Source organism: Hyperolius riggenbachi, chromosome 4, assembly GCF_040937935.1.
Source record: "Hyperolius riggenbachi isolate aHypRig1 chromosome 4, aHypRig1.pri, whole genome shotgun sequence".
NCBI classification, from domain to species: Eukaryota; Metazoa; Chordata; class Amphibia; order Anura; family Hyperoliidae; genus Hyperolius; species Hyperolius riggenbachi.
The window spans coordinates 180,984,697-181,008,723 of NC_090649.1; the positions used below are offsets into that span (position 1 = coordinate 180,984,697).

General features: G+C 42.7%; 1 protein-coding gene across 1 annotated transcript in view; it reads left to right on the top strand.

The window, feature by feature from the left end:
* Positions 1 to 24,027, top strand: part of NAALADL2 (N-acetylated alpha-linked acidic dipeptidase like 2) — an 808,485-nt gene that overhangs the window by 766,118 nt on the left and 18,340 nt on the right. The window contains exon 13 of the mRNA XM_068281050.1: positions 3,291 to 3,486. Coding sequence (XP_068137151.1) covers positions 3,291 to 3,486 — 196 coding nt within the window. The remainder of the gene's footprint in view (positions 1 to 3,290; positions 3,487 to 24,027) is intronic.

The following is a 24,027-nucleotide window of genomic DNA, read 5'->3' on the forward strand; positions in this document are numbered from 1 at the left end:
CCAGTAAATGCACATAATGACAAACAGCCAGTGTCCTTAGTATAGGTATCCAGGTGTATAGCTGTCCCCAGTATATGTAGCCAGGCGTATAGCTGTCCCCAGTATATGTAGCTAGGTGTATAGGTGTCCCCAGTATATGAAGCCAGGCGTATAGCTGTCCCCAGTATATGTAGCCAGGCTTATAGCTGTACTCAGTATATGTAGCCAGGAGTATAGCTGTCCCCAGTATATGTAGCCAAGCGTATAGGTATCCCCAGTATATGTAGCCAGGTGTGAAGGTGTCCCAAGTATATGTAGCCAGGGGTATAGGTGTCCCCAGTATATGTAGCCAGGTGTATAGGTGTCCCCAGTATATGCAGCCAGGTGTATAGGTGTCCCCAGTATATGTAGCCAGGTGTGTAGGTGTCCCCAGTATAGGTAGCCAGGACTTACCGTGTCCCGAGGGCGGATTCGGAGAGAGAAGAGGGAGAGATGGGCACAGCGGTGGTGAAGGGGGGGACGTCCCCCCTTCCCTCACCTTTGGGTTCCCCCTCTCTCCCTTGCTCTCCCCTCCAGATATGAGCGGCGGGCCGGCAGCAGAAGACTTCCTCTCTTCCCCGCGCAGGAGAGAGATCTGTGCACCACTACTAGACTAGACCAGAGTAGTGGCGCACAGATCAGCCGCGCTGGGAAGAGAAAAAGACTTCTGCCGCTGGCCCGCCGCTCATATCTGGAGGGGGGAGTGAGGGAGAGAGGGGGAGCGAAAATGACACAGAAAAATGTTGCTTAGTTCAACAAAAGCGATTTATTTACATACCCTGGATAAATGCAACGCATTTTGTGTTCACATCCCACTTCATCAGGCAATACAATTGGAGTACAATCGACTGTAGACAGAGACAAACATAGGTTTGACTGAGTATCGGTACATAACATTAAAAACAAAGGTGATACAATGACATTTTTTTGTGTGGTGGTTAGTTGACTAGTATTGGGCATAAGTCTCCTTAATAAAGCGTCAGGACATGATTATGTGACATGGGTGGTCGAGCACAAGAGTCTTTATATTTAGGTGGTATGGCATTGATAGTGTAGATTAAAAAAAATCACTATCACTGTCATACCACCTAAATATAAAGACCTCAGGGACAGGTCTAATACTCCCCACCTGCCTTCAAAGTGGTTGCCTGATATGGTAACCGATATTTGTGAGTATAACATTATATTTCTCTGTCTATACCCATAGATAACGGTGCATACTACACTATATTGGGCTCTCGGTGTTACCCCTCCTTACTTATAACACTTTTCACTCCAGTCTAACTAAGAAATCTTTATATTAAACTGGTATTCATCAAATTTCATCTGTAGTCTAAAGCATTAAACAAAGCATAATATTAACAGGTAAAAACACCTGACTGATTTTTCAAGGGTTAAATGTCATGCTTTACACTTCATTGATAAGCCTGCCTTTTCCAGGCAGAATTATCAGATTAAGCTGGAAGTGTATACACTGTGCAAACAAGGCAGAAACATTTCTTCTGTATCCAGGGGAGAAGCAGATAACATTATCTCCTTTATTTGCTCACTGATTACTTCTCTGGAAGTGCATTTGATAATTTGTCATGGAGTCGGCAATATCAGTCAGCTTCAGTGATGTGCAAATTCAAAAGACAGCAGAGCAGTCTTAGGGCCTTTTTCCACTACCCTGCGATATGCGATTTGATTCTGATTGCAAATCGCAAGGTACATTAAACTAATGGAAACTGCAGCAGCAATTTCCATTAGTGCGATCCGATTGCAATGCGATTTTGGTCAAAACACGATTGTCGTCCTGCCGCGTTTTGGATGCGATTGAGCTTTACTATACTGAGTATAGTAGCTCAATCGCAATTGCGATCGCATTTCATAGAGGAAAAGAGCCCTTAAAGTGTTTTATATTCATTTTTTTATGTCAATACCACTTTAAAGTTGGAAAAAAAACTTCTTATACATAGAGATTCTGTTTATCAAAAGTAAAATACCATGTACAGATCTTAAATGTATTTACCAAAAGCAAACAGTTGTGTGTGTATGTGAAAATATTCACGCGTTAAATTTAACTTTATTTACTTTCATGTCAAATATTTGCATAGTTTTGCAAGTTTGAAAACCCTCGGTAAAATTCCAAGCAAAAGGAAATATTGATTGATATGTGTACAGGTAGTCCCCAGTTAACGAACCAGATAGGAACTGTAGGTTCGTTCTTAACTTGAATCTATTCTTAAGTCGGAACACTGTGGCATCTGTACCTCTGTACCTCCTCTGTGCCCCCCTGTGCCTCCAGTGTCCCCCTCTGTGTCACCTCTGCCCCCTGTACCTGCTTATACAAGTTTTAAATACATTTTTTTATCTATTTTCTCAAAAACTACAAGTCCAATTTGAAAAAAAAAATTGACTTGTTCCCACAGAATCCATGCCTTTCGTAGTGGTGGGTCATTCGTAAGTTGGGTGTTTGTAAGTCGAGGGCTAACTACATATGTAAAATATAAAGTAATCTATATGTATTTTATAGTTTTGTAGCACTTGTGCCCCCGAAGCTGAGAGTGTATGCCATGCTCTTAGTTTATTTATTGCAAATAAGTCACACTATGCTAGATCTAACTGAAATGGTTAGTAATTCCTTGAAATATTTCCCCATAGAAGAGCACTTTTCTGCAATGTATTAAAGCCAGCGATAAAACCAAAAATCTGCAGATCCTGTTGCTGTTGTGCCAAGGTCTTTTCTATTAAACACAATATTACTCTGGACACACTTATGCACAAATTTAGTATCTGTCAAGCAGGCTATTAGCTGTTATTCTATGCACTTTTCTTTAAACCTCGTTGTTTAGAGTGGCAGTATATTTATTAACTTTATGTAGATCAAACTTTCCTGTTGTATTAAAACTAAAGGCATTTCCGCTCATAAATAAAACTTTAATATGAAGTAGCATGTTAAGATAATTTATAGGTGTTATCCCTTTACAGTATTACCATTTTGTTATTGGTGTAAATTCAACAATTTTATCACTGGATGTGCTGCTCCATGTAATTCAAAACTCATAAAAATGCTCCTTTCTCATATTTCTTGAACAACAACTTCTCATTTCTGTTTCAAAATATGAATAAATCAATCATCTTCACCAGATAAAAGAATGCTACTAGTGAAAAGGAAAAATACAGGAAAAATGAGAACTCAGTGTAACCTATGTTAAATGTAATGTTACATTAGGTTGTCTATTGAAGCTCTAATTATAACACAATCTTTGTATTATAATCATCCTCTCTAGGCGGGACGTTGACTTCTGGATTGGTGGAAATAGGTAAAGCTTTAAGAGAAACTGCACAAATATTCCAGTCTAATGAGATGCGCCCAGCTAATGATCCTAAAGAGAGAGATCCAGTGAGGGTGAGAATGCTGAACGATATACTACAGAATATGGAAAAGAGCTTCCTTATTAGTTCCTCCCCAGCAGGATTTTCAAGGTAAGTACAGTATAGATTTGTTTTTTATGTGTGGTCGAAATGCATGTATTCTGATGGCAGCTATTGGGAGGAGACACCCAGAATAATAAAATACATTAAAATATTAAAATTGAAAGTGATAAGTTTGCCTACCTTACTAGAAGAATGAGCCAGTCATACAAAAGTTACTGGAAAAAATATTAATTGCACAATGACTGCGCATTTTGCAGGTTGGCTGGGTGTCATAAATAAGATAGGAATGAGTGCCTCTAAAATTTGATTTCTGATGGTCATTGTTTTTATTGATATATATACTGTTTGAAATGACAAAACAAAAAAAAGACAAATTGTATTGCAGGAATTATCAAGTGCGTTCTAGACAAAAGCTTCAATTCATCAAGCATTACAGCATTCAGTAATGCTGAAAACAGCTGATTTTACAGAGTACTTAGGAAAATGTCAATTCATAAAAGCTGTTACCACATGAAAAGCTGAAATTACCGAGCAGTGAGCTAAATTACCAACTTGTGCGGTACATACCTCAACACAAGTCAGTAAATGTCAATTCATCAAGGTTACAGCATTCGGTTAAACACAGAATCATGTGCGGTGAGTACCTCCAGCTCTCCTCTGTCGGTAACCAGCTTTGAATGCCTTCTGTGTGGACGTCCCAATGATAGACAGGAGCAGGCAACCAATCGAAAGAGCCCCTGTCTCCTGCAAGTGCTGCTGATAGGTTGCGCAGCCTTCTGGGGTGGAACAAGCTTTTAGACCCCCCAGGCAGTGAGCAGAGAGAAAAGAACAAAAGATGTTTTCCTGGCACCCTTCCGAAGTGTAATCCCTTGAGTTCCTGTTTGAATATGCAGAGATGCCCCAACAGTGCCCCTCAGTATACTGTCTAGTTATTGAAGTGCATTTTATTAATGTGAGTAGAGGGATGTTGTTGATCATCTATTCTACCTTTAACTCTGAGCCCTCTCTTCATTAGCTTCCATTTTAAGCTGAGTGGGAGGTGGACTTTTGGAGTTGACTTGGATGAGGAACAGTGGACAATATGTTTAAATACTCTATCGAAGGCCAGTGCCCAGGTCCCGAACACAGTGGTGCTCATCCGGATTCCGGATATCCAAACTACCCAGATAATCCAAAACTTTTTCCACTATCCGAACTTTGAATAGCAATTCGGATATTTTTTTAAAATCCGAATAGACTATCCAAGCAAACTTGGATTTCCCATCTGAAATCCAAGCAAAAGCCAAAATCACCTTCAATGGCAAAAATCAGAGAGAGAGAGAGAGAGAGAGAGAGAGAGAGAGAGAGAGAGAGAGAGAGAGAATCCGGCCGGATACTGAGGTCAGATATCCGATTCAGATCTGGATTGGAAAATTTTAAACTGGGATATCCGACCGGGATCGAATATCTGGGTATCCGGATCCGAATTAGATCCAGATAGGCAAAAGTGCTATCCGAGCAGCACTGCCCAAAGATGGAGGTTTCCCTTTGCGTAATATATAGGAGTTATTTGGTACCATGAGATTATACGCAATCTACCCTAACAAACTGGCCATCTGCTTCTAGGATTACCAGAGTACAAGTACTGTGTACCATATATGGTGGACCTGTCCGAGAGTAACTCGCGTATGCTGAAAGTTAGTACAAACCATTAATAAAACCCTCTCCCTACACTTACGTGCTGTCCCAACCATCTTTCTCTTGGGGCTAAAACCTGGAAATAACCTCCCCTGCTAAGCTAATAACCCCCATACTAATTAATGCAATTTGCAGATAATGAAACTAAAACATACGTAGCCTTCAAATGGGGCCAGCAAATTATGGATTTGTCAAATGGGGCCAGCAAATTATGGACTTATGGATTTGTCAATGGAAAGGATGCACAAAACTATGCTAAATGAAAAAAATCAAGGCCAATCTTATAGATAGAGACAGAGTCAACCTCTTTGACAAATATGGCAACCGTGGCTTCAGAATGTCATCTTGTAAGGAATAAGACAGGCACAGTCTCTGTTTAAAGTCATTGTTTCGACAACACAAAATAATGTCTGATGAGTGCAGCGTTAAACCAACATTTTACTCTTTCTAACATATAATTGGTCGCCACATGTTACCATGCATGATATGTTTTATTCAATATTTGAACGACTTTGTAATGTTAATAATGTTAGTTCATTAACCAGTATGTTAATAATAAATAAGAGTAGTTTTGAAACTAAACTGAATGGTATATGGGGGCTGTCATATTTATTTCCTTTTAAGCAATAGCAGTTGCCTGGCTGTCCTGATGATCCTCTGCCTCTAATGCTTTTAGCCACAGACCCTGAACAAGCATGCAGATCAGGTGTTTCTGACATTATTGACATAAATCAAGAGTGGAACTGTTTTGCTGCCATGCATTGACCTAAATGCTAAGAACTTTAGAATGGTCATTATTAAGTTTTGTCTACTTTTGCAGATTACCTAAGCAGGGGATTATGATTGGAATTAGGACTATTTTTTCCAGATTTGAAGGATAATGGTGCATACACACATCCAATTTTGATTAACTAACAATATTATTTTTCACTTCGATGTACTATAATGGCTTACCTACACAATCTGATCATGGTATTCAAAATCTGTTGGACCTGATACTACATGGAGGTAGTAAAATTGGTCAGTGACTGGTCAAACAAAATTGGATGTGTGTATGCATATAGCACGGTTTGCCTGGAATTCAGCTTAGTTTAACTTAAACTTGCAGTCTCCACTTTTATCTTAGAAAATGTGGAAGGCCCCGTTCACACTTGCGGTTTTGTAAAAACCAGAACGGATGTCCGGACCGCACCGGATCCGGACCGGACCTAATCCGTACGGTTCCTATCCGGATCAGGTCCGGATCCGGTCCGTTTGCATCCGTTTTCCGTGCGGTATGAACACGGTTGCGGTCCGGATCTGGTTTCTTAAAGAGATAACAACCTGTATAAATACCTGGGGTCTGGGAGGTCAGCAGAAGCTCTGGGGTCATTGTTGGAGACAGGTGGACGTGTGGAGACCATCCGTGGATACAGAGACTGCAGTTGGGACCATGGATGCAGTCATTTTTTACTCGTATTACCTGGGAATTCTCTCCTTCCTGTTGTTCACCTACTACTATGTGGGGAGAAGGCGTGCTCCTCGCAGGAGATGGTGGGTGCACCCTCTACTAGCCAGGAGGCAGAGGAAGGGAGAGTTCCAGGCCCTCTACCGGGACCTCAGACGACACCCACAGAAGTTCTACAGCTACACTCGGATGTCTATTCCCCTGTAAGTATTTAGGCCTAAATACACCAACCCCCACCATCCCTAAACACCCCACCCTCACCCTAACAACACCTCATCCCTGTATACCTAGCTAAACACACCACCCTGACCCCCACACCCCTGTATACCTAGCTATACACTACACCCCCACCCTCCACAACACTCCCAAACCTCTGTAAACACACCTCCCCCATCCTCCACCCAACACCTTGTCCCACAACATACTTTACAGCTTCTTCCTTTCCATCTCCTGACAGGTTTGATACCCTCTTGGAGATGGTGAAGGATGACCTAAGGAAGAAGGATACCACTTTCAGGAGAGCAGTCACACCACAAGAACAACTACTCATCACACTAAGGTATGTAAAAACAATTTTTTTTTTATTTTAAAAAACAATTATTAACCTTTTCAACATGAAAATATTCTTCCAACATGGAAGACAAAACATTTCTATGGTATAGCCCGTTCAGTGTTGAGGAACACCAACCACCAACTTTGTGCGGGAAGAGTTGCAGGGCATAGCTGCCCAAGTGTCTTTTGGGGACACCAGTCCCTAAAATTAAAGTGCTTCCAAAACCTAACCACTGGCACATGACCCTCGGAGCCATGGATCAAGGACACAGGTCAGTGAAAAGGCTAGGCCTCTCACCGACCAGTCAAGGTGTCCTCCATCCATGGTTCCAAGGGTCTTGTGCAAGTGGTTAGGAACAACAACAACAAAGTGACGAGCAAGAGGAACCGACGGCAGAGGTGCAGGACTACAGGTCTAGTGCAACAGGCACAAGGTTGTGACCCAGGTAGTGTCTTTCGGGGACACCAGTCCCTAAAATTAAAGTGCTTCCAAAACCTAACCACTGGCACATGACCCTCTGAGCCATGGATCAAGGACACAGGTCAGTGAAAAGGCTAGGCCTCTCACCGACCAGTCAAGGTGTCCTTCATCCATGGTTGCAAGGGTCTTGTGCAAGTGGTTAGGAACAACAACAACAAAGTGACGAGCAAGAGGAACCGATGGCAGAGGTGCAGGACTACAGGTCTAGTGCAACAGGCACAAGGTTGTGACCCAGGTAGTGTCTTTCGGGGACACCAGGCCCTAAATTAGTGCTTCCAAAACCTAACCACTGGCACATGACCCTCAGAGCCATGGATCAAGGACACAGGTCAGTGAAAAGGCTAGGCCTCTCACCGACCAGTCAAGGTGTCCTTCATCCATGGTTCCAAGGGTCTTGTGCAAGTGGTTAGGAACAACAACAAAGTAAGGAGCAAGAGGGACCAAAGGCACAGGTGCAGGACTACAGGTGCAGTGCAACAGGCACAAGGTTGTGACCCAGGTAGTGTCTTTCGGGGACACCAGGCCCTAAAGTTCAAGTCCAGCAAAAACAAAAGTACCCTGACATGGTCATCTGAACACCTCTGAACCTTGGTTGAAGGAGATGGGGCAGGGAAAAGGTTGGGCTAAAAAGCCCTGGGATGGTATCCTTCCTCCGAGGTTCGGAGGGATTCAGAGGAGCATGTCCAGGAACAATATGACTGTTTTTTTCAAATTGTATCGACACCACTACTAGAGAAGGTGGGAGTTGCTGCCTGGAAATCCGGACTTTCTTGGGTGCTGGTCGTGGATGAGCTGGACCCTGACAGCGGCGGTCCGTATTGACTGCCTCTGTAGCCAGTGTACATCTGTGATGAAGATTGCCAGGGGGGCACCACTGTAGGTTGTGGGGGTCTAAAAATTGGTGGTTGGAGCAATGGCGTGTCCATGTGTTGTTTGATCGCCTCCAGCAAAGTTGAATGGCACGCCATCATGTTTTGGGAAGGCACCTTTTCCAAATACGGTAGTAGAGACATCACATTGTGAAAACACGGGTGTGCCTGCAATTTCAGCAGTTCCTTACTTTGTTGATGCATTTGCTGCATCATGTTCTGCAGCTGGCCCACCGACTGATGATGCTGCGCACGCAGTTGGTCGATTTCTCCTCTGTGCATCTCATGCATCATTTTAAGCTCGTCCCTGTAGTGCCCATGTACAGCTTCGAGCTCACATTGCAGTGAACTGATGTGGGCCTTGTACTGCTCCATGATATGGCCCCTGTCCCCATCTTGCAACTGCCGGGTTATGAGAGTTTGGTGGCTCTGCAGAATCCCGAGAAGTCCGGAGACAGCCCCGGACATCTCGGACTCTGTCTCTCTTCTTGTTGGGGGGAGGGCACCTCGACGCCTCAGTGGTGGGGTGGTAGCATCTTCCCGTCCTCTGGCTTGCGTAGGGGTTGCCCTGCGCGCTGGTTGTGCTGCAGTCTCTCTGTGCTCCTCTCTTTGCTCTTGGTCCCCTGGAGCTTCCATACCGGTCGATTGTGGAGGTGCAGCTTCTGCCACACTCGGTCCTGCAACCTCCAAATCACAGCTTTCTTCGCCCAAGTCAACCTCAATGTCGAGAGATTCGACAGGGAAGGACTCCCTCCTCCTACTCCTCTCCTCGGGGCAATATGTCACATCGGTGACCTCATCATCCACCAAGCTCTCCTCACTGCTGAAGCGTGCCTCCTCGGTCGGTTCCTCTTGCTCCAAATTGTCTTCAGTCCTGTAGATAAAAACAATATTTATTGGTTTGCCAAACAGCATGTGGCGTCAATTCACAGAGCTAGCAAACACTTATCAAACACTTTATCAACCGTTTGTAGCAAACGTTTGATAAAGCATTTGAGAAAAGTTTGCTAAAGCCATGGGAATTGAGGCAAGTTTTAGCAATACATGGCTGAAGTCATGGTAGTTGTCTGGTACAATGAGTTCTCAGTTCCTGCTCACAGTAGTGGTACTTACTGTCTAGGTTCCACGCTTGCATTTATGAAAGTTAATTGCTTGGCGAACTGGTATTCCTTTGTGCGCTTTCCGCCGCCACTGCCACTTCTTTCGGCAATTGCTTTCCTGCGTAGAAATTTTACGTAGGCATCCCGGATATTGCGCCACCTTGTCTTGAGCCTTTCTCCTGTAACGACATGAAAAATTGATTTTGATTATTTCTCTTGTAGGTACATGGCAACTGGACAAACATATACATCGCTACATGTGACATTTCGTATTGGGAAGAGCACGGTGGCAGGCATCATCGTGAGGACTTCGAGGATCATTTGGACGCGACTGAGGGCCAGATACATGCCAGTGCCAGACACCAAGAAATGGGAGGAGATCGCCCAGGGCTTCTGGACCGAGTGCAAGTTTCCTAATTGTGTTGGTGCACTGGATGGGAAACACATCCGGATTCAGAAACCCGTGGGGAGTGGCAGCCATTATTTCAACTATAAAAAATACTTTAGCATTGTTCTAATGGCAGTGGCAGATGCGGACTACAAGTTTGTGTACGTGGATGTGGGGTCGTACGGTAGTTCCAATGACTCTGGAATCTTCCAGCGTACGACCCTTTGCCGGCTGATGGAGGAAGGCAGACTGCGTCTCCCCCGTGACAGACCCTGGCCTGGGACAAGGGCACCGGCCTACCCCTATGTGTTTGTGGAGGACGAGGCCTTCGCCCTGTCCGACCATGTAATGCGGCCGTACCCAGACAGGGGACTTGATGCCAGCCAGCTACACTTCAATGCTCGGTTGAGCAGTGCAAGGAGAATGGTGGAGTGCACATTTGGGATCCTGGTGTCAAAGTGGAGGGTGTTCCACACGCCCATGCTGCTGAAACCGGCCAACGCAGTTGTCGTGGTGAAGGCAGCATGCATCCTCCACAACTTTGTGCAGCAGGAGGAAAGAGAGACTCCGGAACCCCCGAATGTGCTGCCACTAATGCCCCTGAGGAGGTATGCAACCAGGCCAAGGGTAGTGTCACTGCGGAACAGGGACCGACTGAGACTTTATTTTAACACACCACCAGGACGAGGGTGAATGTTTGGTTTTTAATATGTTTTGTTGAAATGTGTATGTTTTGTAGTTTAAAGTTTTTAAGTGATTTAAAATGTGTTATTTTTTTAAAATAAATTGTTGTTTAATAATTGGTCATTGTGTATGTTTTATGTGCACAGGTGGGGTACATCACAGGTGGGTGGGATACATCACAGGTGGGGTACAGGTGGGTGGGATACATCACAGGTGGGTGGGATACATCACAGGTGGGTGGGATACATCACAGGTGGGTGGGATACATCACAGGTGGGGTACAGGTGGGTGTGATACATCACAGGTGGGTGGGATACATCACAGGTGGGGTACAGGTGGGTGGGATACATCACAGGTTGGGTATAGGTGGGTGGGATACATCACAGGTGGGGTACAGGTGGGTGGGATACATCACAGGTGGGTGGGATACATCACAGGTGGGGTACAGGTGGGTGGGATACATCACAGGTGGGGTACAGGTGGGTGGGATACATCACAGGTGGGGTACAGGTGGGTGGGATACATCACAGGTGGGTGGGATACATCACAGGTGGGGTACAGGTGGGTGGGATACATCACAGGTGGGTGGGATACATCACAGGTGGGGTACAGGTGGGTGGGATACATCACAGGTGGGTGGGATACATCACAGGTGCGGTACAGGTGGGTGGGATACATCACAGGTGGGTGGGATACATCACAGGTGGGGTACAGGTGGGTGGGATACATCACAGGTGGGTGGGATACATCACAGGTGGGGTACAGGTGGGTGGGATACATCACAGGTGGGTGGGATACATCACAGGTGGGGTACAGGTGGGTGGGGAACAGGTGGGTGGGCCACGGGTAGATGGGCAACACGTGGGTGACACAAATCAATGGCAAAAGTGGAATACATCACAAGCAAACAAAACCACGAGCCCCCCCAAACACTTCTAGTCAACATACCCTCTGTGGCTTGCTGTCTCTTGCTCAAGTTTTCAAAGCCCTCCACGTACAGCATGGCAATTTTTTTCCACAGGCCATTTTTTTTACGTTGCTGTGGTCCGCATCCCCCTTGTCCCACAGGGCTGGTATCTGCTGCACCTGTAGGATGAGGTCTTCTGCTGTGTAGGGCCTCACCCCCTCGTTATCAGACATATCATCAGACATGTTGCTGCCAAAGAGCTCCAGCATGAAATCGCTGCTGCTCCACTCTGTGAACGCTGGGCCCATGTGGTCCCCATCCAAAATGGCCACTATACCATAGAAAAAGCATAGGAAGTGGGGTAGAATGTCCAGTTTTTATAGCCAGTGTGTTGTGCGCTCTCCGGTTCTCATTGGTTTGTATTGGCCGGATCCAACAGTCCGGCTCCGCTCCGGATACGTCTGCCGGAGGAGCCGGACCAAAAAATAGCGCATGTTGGATCTTATGCCGGAGTCCGGATCCGGTCCGGCTCCGGTCCGGACGAAACGGACGCATGTGAACGGACGCATAGACTTTCATTGCTATGCCGTGCGTCCGTGCCGTCCGTTCCGCATGCGGTCCGGCTCCGGCACGGCGATTCCGGACGGCGACCGCTAATGTGAACCGGGCCTTAATGATAGCATTAGTAAGTAAGATTCAAAATTTATTTCTATTTAGGCATTTTATTTTCTTTTGTATTTAAAATAACAGTAATGAAGAGATCGCACTGAATTATTGATTCTGTTCTCATAGCGAAACTATTTTTCTACAGAACTATATAGATTAATCTTCTGAAAACATATTGATATTACTTAGTAAAATAATGTATCTCAATAAGTCATCTTTCAAGATACATACTGAATTTATGCATAAATAGCTCCAACCAAAACAATCTTATTTAACAAACAGCATGCTACATCACTAGATATTTATTAAAGAAATTGTTTAAATAATAATGTGTTATTGACTTATAAAATATGTAACCCTCTAGGATAATGGCATATTTATAAATAATAGAGAAGGGTATTCCAATTAACTGTGTGCATTTGACCTGCTGTAAAAACCAAATTGCAGTGTTGTCTACCAGTTCTGCATAACGGTATTCTGTTGAAGCAGAATATGTCCGGGAACAACCAGTTATTTAATCTTATAATCCTGTAAGGTTTACCAAATGTTTTTTTTTAATTACTTGAGCTCGGATCAGTCAACCTATATTGAAAAGAAGGAGAGGTGGATTGCTGTTATGGTTTTATAAATACATCAGTGTTGGACATTTCTTCCTCTCTATGCTGCAGGTTCATGACATAATATGTCCCAAAGGACTGAGGCTTACTGTATTTTTATTATGTGAGCTTTTTTCACATATGAGTTAGTTCTCCATGGTGTAGAAGTGTGCAATATGTGCTGTGGCTGGCAGAATGTTCCAATCTAGTTACCAAAGTAAACTAAGCTTTCCATGATGCTGAATGTACTGAGCTACATGAAAAGCCATCCCTTCCTCTCAGAGCCCTGTGCCCATTAGCAAAGGGACATGGCTCTGAAATAGAGGGGTGACATAGCTCTTCTCTGTTTCAAGAGCTCTGCCTCCACAGCAAAGGGCACATGGCTCTAAACTGAAAAAGTAATATTGATCCCTTCCATTTCAAGAGCTCTGTCCTAAATACTTGCTGTTGTGTGGGGTTATGTCTCCCACCTGCAAGGGAGTGCTCACATTGGCTGCAGCCTACAATCAGGAAAACAGGTACAATTCATCTTGAATTCTGGATCTGAAGTCTGACCAGTGAAGTGGGGGAAGTCCTCTCCAGTTGTTGGTCAGCACTGATATTTCGCTTCTGGATTTACTGGAGGTGACCATGAAGTAAAATAGTTGAGCGGACTATCATTGGAAGGGTGAAAGTGACCTGATGTTGCTGTATTCCTATACTGAGATCAATTTTGACTGAGGTCTGATTAGTAAGGCATACTTTGTGTCGTCTCCCCACTCTGAAGACTCTGGATTAGCATGGTGCCGGTAACGGAATGCAAGTTGTATGGGAGTGTTTGTATGTGAGATGTATGCATACTAAGAAGCGCTCCTTAGCAGGGTATTTTAAGTGGTTTTAATGGTGATAATTATGTGTTTTATACCACTATATTTTTGAATAAAATGTGCTGACTTTTCTACATTCTGATACCAGGAGGTAGCATTGCTTATCTTTTGAGGTTTACTTAGCACTAGTAGGCACATGTGTTCTTTGGACAAATCCCAAAGCCTGTTTGATGGCTTAATCATATAGTGTTTATAGTGTGATACAATTGCCCCAAATTCTAAGAAACAGAGTAAGCAACCATTTTCTGACTAATGTATATAGGGGTCTCCTGGGATACTAAACCCATTGGCCCTCAGCATTAAAAGTTTATTTAAAACAATGAACAATTGGGTATTCAGGATTCTTCTCCAGGACCCCTTTCTTCATCAGCAGCCTTGACAGTAGTATGGATCTTTTCTTGTTTACAAAAGTCTTTAAGATGTGTTCATTGCAATCATCATGCTGCTTATAGAGACTCTGGAAGAGGTCCATGCAATCGGGAGAGACAGTCAAGTCTACAAATTGAGGAGAAGGCAGCAGTGGCATTTTAAATGCACAGTAGAGCTTAAAGAGGATAGACATCCTCCAGAGTCTCTTTAAGCAAGATAGAAGACTTTAAGCAACATGGATAGAAGCCTTCTATCACTAAAAAAGGAGCCATACTGCATTGTCTGCTGATGAAAACAGAAGTCTCGAAAGGGAACCCCAAATACTTCAAAATAAAATATGTGTATTTTACTGACATTAACATTTTACACTTTTAGACCCCTATTACACTACATCAGTTGCCGTAAATAATAACTGAATGGAAAACTGATGTGCAAGGTAATATCTTTTTTCCCCCTATGGCTCAGTTCATAATATACACTTTTAAGTTAAAGCTTTTTTCCAATGCATTGCTATGGAGAGTTACAATGCATCATTTTTTTCAGGGTATAGTGTAAAAATGCCTTAAGTTCCCCATATAAGCAAACCAAGTGAAGGCTGTAAAGCAGCAAGAGTGTCCATCTATTTGGCCATGCTCAGAAAGCCATGGCCAGCTGTTCATGCACAAACAACCCAACAGGAATGGGGTCAGTGAGTATGAAACATGGGGGAATTTTATACTGCTGCACGATTTTTTTCTTAAAGGATACCCAAACTGACATGTGACATGATGAGATAGACATGTGTATGTACAGTGCCTAGCACACAAATAACTATGCTGTGTTCCCTTTTTTCTTTCTCTACCTGAAAGAGTTAAATATCAGGTATGCAAGTGGCTGACTCAGTCCTGACTCAGACAGGAAGTGACTACAGTGTTACCCTCACTGATGAGAAATTCCACTTTTTTTATCTCTTTCTTGCTCTCAAAAGCCATTCTCTGCTAGGAAAGTGTTTTATAGTTGGAATTTCTTATCAGTGAGGGTCACACTGTAGTCACTTACTGTCTGAGTCAGGACTGAGTTAGCCACTTGCATATCTGATATTTAACTCTTTCAGGCAGAGAAAGAAAAAAAGGTACACAGCATAGTTATTTGTGTGCTAGGCACTGTACATACACATGTCTATCTCATCATGTCACATGTCAGTTCCGGTATCCTTTAAGATGGTCTAAGGTAGAATACAATTAGAAATGGGATCATGTCAAAACTGCTCACATTGGGGTTGAATCGTTAACATTCATTAGCATGTTTGGACACTTTCCAACTTGCATTTTTAGTTGGGCAATCATTATTCACAAAAATTAATACACATCAAAAACAAAATTAACTGAATTTTAGACCTGCTTTAACTACCTGCGGACCGAGCGAGTATAAATCTACGGCGGGCAGGGGGCGCTGCAGTCCTGACCGGACGTAAGCTCTACGTCCCATTGACCGTGCGCCCCCGCCCGTCCCCATCGCTCGGTCCGCTCTGCCCCCGCCGCAATGTGATGCCCTGCCGCCTCTATGTCGGCAGAGCACTGTGAGCCGGGCAGGAGCCATTTTCATTGGCTCCTGGCCCTGTCATTCATGTAAGCTGTTCCCATTGGCTTACATGGAATGACAGGGTCAGGAGCCAATGAAAGCGTGTCCGGTGGGAGCGACGGTAACTTGCGGCGATTCGTCGGGAAGCGGCGGTTTGCTGGACCAGCACCCTCTGGCCCTTAAGGGGGCAGCGGGTGCTGGTCCAGAAAGGGTTAAGCTCAATAAACAGTATATCTCACCTGGGGCCATAAGCAATTTACCTTTTCAACTGAATTTTCACCTAGGTAATATTTTCAAACTTGTTAATAAAATGCCTTTTAAAACAAAACACCAGCAAGCAAACAAATACTCAAAATAGTTTTGATAGTACTTTTTCACCTGCTTTTTAGTATATTTTCCATTGTGAAGTGCTAAAAAAGTATTATAAATCGAAGATGAAAAATGATCTCCTAGGTGAAAAGGTGTATTGCATATGGGCCTTGCTATTTAAAGACTAGCCTTGGACCTAGAGGAAACTAGTGTTAATGTTCATTTCATAACAAAGCAGGGCTGGTAATAAATTAATTGCTTGATTTTTTTATTTACTGTTAATAATAAAAAGGAGGTCATTCTCTCTAGGTCAGGGGTGCCCAATGCGTCGATCGCGATCTACCGGTAGATCGCGAAGGACTGCTGAGTGGATCGCGGCCAGGTATTTTAAAATAGTGCGCCGGACGCTGCCAGCGCAGCGCCGGCTACTATCTAATTGTGCTGCTCTGTTACGCTATGCAGAGCAGCACGTGACAGCCAGAGGAGAAGAAGAAGGGAGAGGAACAGCCAGTGAGAGTCTGGCCCCTCTCCTCCAGGATGCACAGCAAGAGGAATCAGAGGGAAGATTGAATGCTGGAGACAGTGTGTTGCAGTGTGTTGCACGGGGCTCCAGGAGGGGATGAAGGGAGACTAGGCAGGTCGTTAGAAGAAGCCGAGAGCTGCCTGCATAGGAGGGTGAGAGAATCCACACACCGAAGTCTCACCCTGGTTGATACAGGTCTGCAGCTGCTGGCTGATCACAGTGTAATTAGTTTACCAGCCAGCAGCACACTGAGATGTTTGCACAAATGTGTTTGTAGATTGAGATAATAATGGATCCTATCAACGTATTGTAAACAGTTCAAAGGAATCCAAATGCAGCATACCAGATAGTATGTGCATTGAACCTTTGTCTGTATTTGATTTGATTTGTATAATGGGACATACAAGTACAGTCTCAATCCTATCTACACCTGATGCTTGTGACTTGCTGTAGAAATCAGGATTGGGGGGAGGGGGAAGGAATTCTGCAGCTGCCCAATTATGCTGCGATTGTGGGGGGGGGGAGATATGTTGGTAGATCTCTCAGGCTCAATAATTTTGAAAGTAGCTCCCGAGCCGAAAAAGTGTGGGCACCCCCTGCTCTAGGTAAACATACTCCTTTACATAGAAATCTTATCAGGTGGTTTCAGGAAGACACCTGATGAGTGTGGGTTTCTTACACTACCACAGCATGCCTTTCAGCACTGAAGGAATCAGAGCACCCAACACCCTACGTCAAATATCAATGGGCACAGGAGCTCTTTGGACATTCCCTGACCTAACAGAGATGAAAAATATTTGGCTAGGGGATAGATATGTGCCACATTTCTGCTTTTCTAATGGAGTAAACACATAGCTACCGTACTCACTCACCTCAACTGTCGACATCAATAGAAACATGGAAACTGAATCTTTTGCCTCTTAAAAAAATAACTAATAATAATAATAAATAATAATCTTGTCATCTTCTTCAGATTAACAATATAGAAAAATAATTGATGATGTGTTTTTAAATGATTAAATAATTTTGAATCATTAGCATCTTCTTTGGAAGCACGATAACACATTTCTCTAGTACATGGTCGCATAGCAAAAGTATATAGCAACATTCCTGATTTAAAAGCACATGGACCATGAGTACATAAAATACAAGTAAGCAGAAGATGAAGCACATAACAAGTATTGTTATGTTTTTTTGTTTGTTTGTTTTTTTGCTCAAGGCATCTCTTTAAGCATTAAGGCATTATTGCTTTGCAACCACTAACTACTCTCTGAAATGGAAGAACTGGTAAAGGCCTTAAGGCTCTTTTTGCCTGAAAAGGTCAGTTGATATTGTAATAAAATGCTAAAAATCAGACCTTGTAACAAGGTTATAAAAGGAGACATTATTGCTTCATAATCACTCGTAAACCACTTTACAAAATCTAAACATATTTACAAATCCGGTGTCATACTTAAAATAAAATGTCACATTATACCGTATTGGAACAGCACAGGGTATACTGTACATTATTCATGACATAAACAGTATGTAGGCATAAACAAATTATTTGGCTATTCATAAAATACCACCCATGCACAAAAACATGATTTTTTGTTGTTGTTGAATTAAGCCTTACAGTATATAGTCAACATAAATCATCCATTCATAAATGCTGTAAGCTGTGTTTGCGCTACAATAAAGGCAAAGGGACCAGTTGCTTGAAGGCCCCAGTGTACATAGGGGTGCCCCATGTGTCCCCCTTTTACCCTTTTCAAAGTTAGTTTGGTCAGCTGCAGCCACCGGGTACAGAGCGATGTGTGTGGTGGGATGGCACTAAGGTGCATTAGGTAGGGAGCATTGTTTATAGAATACCCAAGTCCCTGGCTGCTTGGACCTGCCTCCTGATCCATCATGGCTATTATGCCATGGTTTTCTTTTCTGATCTCTTATGACTGGCTGCAGCGGCGCTCTCCCTAATGCAGGCATGTTGTGTCACCACTGATAATACTGTCGGGGATGGGGACCCACAGGGTGGCCCCGGGAATAATATGGGGACCACTAGGTCACCACTAGTAGCAAGTGGAGGGGAGGGGGGGGGGGGCAACTACTAAGTTGCCAAGGAATTCAATTGGGGAGGGCACTAGGCCACTGCCAGCACTAGGAATACTGTGGGGGATGAGGAACACTAGGCCGCTAGGGAATACTGTGGGGGAATGAGAGGACCATTAGGCCACCACTGTCAGCAAGCATCATGTAGGACGGGTCCCTTATTATTTTTTGGCCCAGGGCCCCGTTTCACTTAGAAACATTCCTGACTGTAAGATGGTAGTAAGTAAGAAAATGTGGCAGGTTGTTTTGAGTAGTCTAAGAACACTTTATTTTTCATTTTTACTATTCGTCCAAATGATTTGAGGGAAATACTAGTGTAATGTCCCACATTCTTAAATGCTCAGTTCAGCTGACTTTAACTTATGGGTAGTCCCGCTGAATGAATGAGATAGGGACTGTAGGTTGATTTTTAACCTAAATCTGTCCCCCTCTGTTCCCCTACTGTTTCACCTCTGTCCCCCTGTGCCCTCAGTGTACTACAGCAACATTTAAAATCATGTTTTCCTTGAACTGTCGTAAAACTGATTTTCTCAAAAACTAAAAGGTCTTTTTGATATTTTTTTTTCATTTGTTCCAACAGAACCAAATTTCACATTTTAGGCCAATCATATCAGTGGGTCATTCTTAAGTCAGGTGTTCGTAGGTCCAAGACTAACTGTACATTAAATGTGCCTGTATAAATGAAAAGACTGATAGACAGATTATCCTAACCAAAAACAGAATCATAATAACCATTACCAACTCCACCATCGCTACTCTTACTATTCATCATAAAGCAGAAAACCGAGCTAGAAAATAGAAGAGAGCTTTTTTCTATCTTCTCTCTATGCTCCACTATGCTGAAGAGCTCATTACCTGCAGCTCAACTATATCTTGCTCCATGACAAAATTCAGTAGTATTCAGGTACAGAATACATTATGTTTTATTATAAAGTTTATAGTTCCATCACTTTATGACACAAGGCAAGAAGTATGAAAATTATTTTATTAGCAGAGAAACTGTAATTTTTTTCTGTGCCCTTTCTGTTTTACATTTTATAATATGTGCACTAGATTAAAATGATATTATGGCTTTGGCCTGCATAAGTCATATAGAATCTCCTTGTGATGTCACTCGATCGTGTCAGTCCTTTCCTGGGAGGAGCACTAATGGTGGCCACACATTTTACAATGTTTCTCTTCAATTTTACCCCAATTCAAATTAAAATGATTGACTGTGTGAGAAAATCAATTATTTTTCTTTGATCAATGAATTTGATAGAAAGGTTGAAAAAATCAGATCAATTTTGTCAGAAATTGAATGTTGGGTGATGGGTTGTATGAAAGTCATACAACCTAATAAGTTTCAAGTTTACATTCAAGATTAAAGAAACTTTATTTGTCAAAGTGACACATTAGATATAATGTATTTCTTCAATGTAATACATGTAGTGTCGTTGATTAAAATAAATAAGGAATAGATTTGTTAATGTAAGGTAAATTTTCTACGGTTGTTTGTGTTGTGTGCCTTTATACAGTAGCAGTGATGGCACAGAGCACACCATACACATTTACAGTATAAATGAAAATGTATATATTATTTAAGTGTACTAGAGCCGTCAGTATAGTAAGATTCAATACCAGGCTGATTGCGGCTGAACAACAGACCACGGGAGTACGGCAAGGGACTCACACGTGCTTATGGGGCTGGAGAAAGCCCCGGATAAGTATTGAATCTTACTATACTGACAGCTCTGGTTTACTTTAAATCTAATTCATATCTTTTATTTGATCATTTTGTCATGATTGTCAAAATAGAACATACATGTGTGGTTCATTGGTTAAAGGAGTCTTGATTTTCATTCGAGCAGAAAAAATTGTTGAAAATTGTTGAATCAAAAAAAAAATTGTAATATGCGTGGCTACCATAACAGAGTCCAGTCCAGTTCAGCCAATTTTAAACATCACAGCCACAAGGATGTGCTGGTCTAACAAGTTATTTAACCATTTATGCCGCCTGAACGTGATTGGCTGCTGTAGTGCTGCTGCATGGTTCTGCGCACTCCTGCGTGCAATCGCGCATGTGCCCGCGCGTGCACATGTTGTCCCCCCATTAGCCCAGAGATCAATGAATCAATGAAACAATTTTCAGCCTCCACACTCTCGCCTCTGCTCACTACTGAGACGCTGAGCTTACTTCAGGTGGAGATTGAGCAGCAAAAACCCCGCTGGGTGGCTCCGTCTTAAGGTAGGCCAGTTCGGCCATACAAACTCTCCTCCTGCTCTCCCCGGGCCCCATCCTTGCTAAAAAAACACCCCCAGAAGGGTCACCAACCTCCCCTCAACCCAGCAAGCATCTTATTTTTTTGATTGAAGTCCCTTCAGGACTACCGCGCCGACCGTGCCTCCTCTGCGGGCATCAGCTTCTAATTGAGGCCCAGGCTTCATCTGGCCAACTAGGCCGAAATTTGCAAAAAAGTGCAGGACTGATCCTGGAAGCTAAATAACGTGCCCCATGCACTCCCCTAGTCCCCAAAGGCTCCCAAACGTCTGCAGCATGTAATTAAAAGGGGATTTTAGAAGTATATAGCTGGACTCTCCACCTTTAAATATATATATATATATATTCGAATTCTTTTGCCACAGAACATCAGTATACATTATATGCTATACCAATACACTCTATTCACACTGGACTGATTAATTACATCAATGTACACTTTATACTGTGCCAATATCATCTACTCCTGCTGGACTGATTGATTGCATCAATATACACTTTATACTGTGCCAATAAACCCAGCCAGCACCCCTGCTCACAGCTTATTTAGCTTATCCAGCCATAGCACAAGGTAAAATGAGCGCGGCTTTCCGCCCACTCTCTCGCGCTTCACAAGCCGCACTTAACATTTCAACTACCAGGCTATAAAGTATTGAGTTGCTCTGAGGATCACATCCACCAAGCAGGGACCTGGCTTCACTATTCTCACTATCCTCAATGATCTAATTATGCCATAACCTGTGCAACTCCACAAACCAAAACTTTATTACCTCTTCCACTCCTCTAATCACTCCCCACTTCTCCTAGCAATTCTTTATAACTGTATTAAAGATTTAAAGGAGACCTAAGCTGTACATGAAAGGACTACTTCATTCCTGATAATGTGAACCCCACGTTACTGCACTCGGCATACGTATGCTTTAATTATTGACTGAACTATAACCACCTTATCTGATAAAGTCTCCTGTACTACTCATCCAGGGTTCCTCACTCAATTCACTCATTCACAGAGCTCCCCCCAATCTAACTCTAAAAAAGCTAAAGATAACCCTCTGACACCCTCAAGGATCCCCAAAGCCCAATGCGCCCTGTTAATGTCTCCCCCCACATGAACAAGTTACTCCTGGGCAAAATCTCTCATTCCTCACTACTTCTGGCGCTTCCTACGAGGAGATTAATCTCCAATCTAGAAACCTTTGATATGTCATACTCATGTTATCTTTCACGGTTATTAACTTTTGTGGTTTAGATCAATTTACAAGTTTATACTATTTTGCTATGCATACTATGCTCTGTGCTATAACCTACTGATGTCCTCAGCCCTCTTATTTCTGCAAATTACGGTAACTTACCAGTTCTTTGCGGACAACAGGATGGCTGATGTACGCTTACCAAGGCTACGTTTATGCCTTAATGATTCTTACCTAGTTCTCATGTTATTTACCGTTCTTTTATTTGATGTTTGTTCACCTATTTACTGTTATGGTTACTCTATTTTTGGTGTACACAACAAGCAGGATCTGAACTTTGTCATCCCCAAACCCCACAGCCCCCAATACCTCAGTATAGTATTCCCAGCCACAATATCAAAACGACAACTACTATCCTTAATAAACTATTTACCAAGTTCCATCCTCATCAAAACTTTAGCATTTACTTATATAGTAAAATTTGAGTCTTGGAAGAATTTGATAACGCCATTCAGATGTAATGATGAGCATTAAAATTATATCCATCAACGCACATGGATTAAACTCCCCGTTTAAAAGAAGCAATCTCTGGAAAGAGGCCTTAACAAATAAGTCTCATGTACTTTTCGCCCAGGAAACACATTTTGCTGAAGGCAAAGCCCCTAAATGCACCCATCCTCAGTTCCCCCACATTTTCTATGCCAACTCTAGGAAAAAAAAGTGCGGTGTCCTTATTGCCTTTCGCTCTTCTACTGCAGTGAATATTTTACAATATATGCGTGACCCACTGGGCAGATATTTAGTTATAGTATGCTCCTTAAATGACAAAATTTACACCCTAGTCAATGTCTATGCTCCCAATATAGGCCAGAGAGGCTTTTTAAAATCACTACTAGCCAAAGTTCATGATCTTAGGAAAGGCTCTTTAATTATTGGAGGCGACTTCAACGCAATTGTTAACCCATCTCTTGACACCTCCCATAAGGGAACAAAAAAAAGCATATCTATACAAAAAATTCTTTCAGAGGAAAATCTTTATGACGTATGGAGATCTCTACATGCAGAAGAAAGAGATTTTACATTTTTCTCCCACGTCCATAAATCCTTTTCCCGCATAGACATGTTCCTCACAGATAAACTCACTTTACAAAACATACTTGAAGCCTCCATAAATTCTATAACATGGTCTGACCACGCCTCCATAGAAATCTCGGTTTCTGCCTCTGGCCATAGAATGGACCGACCTATATGGAAGTTAAACTCTTCTTTACTCAATTCTTCTGACCACATCAAATTTATCCAAGAGAAAATTGATGAATACTTTCAGTTCAATTCCGGGCCAGAGGTGAAACCAGAAATACTGTGGAACGCCCACAAAGCATATCTACGTGGTTTCTTTATACAATTAGGAGCTAGATTAAAAAAAGCCAGAACAGCCAAACTAGATTCGATTCTAAACAAAATTAAAATAGCTGAAGATTGCTTAAAAAAAAACTACAGCCACTCAATAGAAAAAGATCTCTTCACACTAAAACACGATTTGAGGATGTTACTAATTGATAACTACGAATTTCAATTAAAAAAGCTAAAATTAAAACATTACTCTCAAAGTAATAAAATTGGGACCCATTTAGACAGAATGCTACGTCATAAACAAACTAAAACTCGCATAACCAAACTTATCCACCCCTTCAAAAAAACGACACTATACAATCCCAGAGAAATTGCTGATGCATTTAGTGATTATTATTGTAAACTATACAATTTAAAAGATGATCATTCCACCCCCCAACCCAATGCGTCTCTTATCCACAAATTCCTGGACCCCTTAAATCTTCCCAAACTATCCCCCGAACAGCAGTTGGATCTAAACAATCAATTCTCTGTTCAAGAGGTTTTAACAGTCATAAAGTCCCTTAAAAGTAATAAATCCCCTGGACCTGATGGTTTCTCTAACGAGTATTATAAAACATTTGACCATGTCCTAGCTCCCAAACTGGTGGAACTTTTTTCCTCCTTTATGAACTCAGGCACAATGCCTAAACATCAGGCCC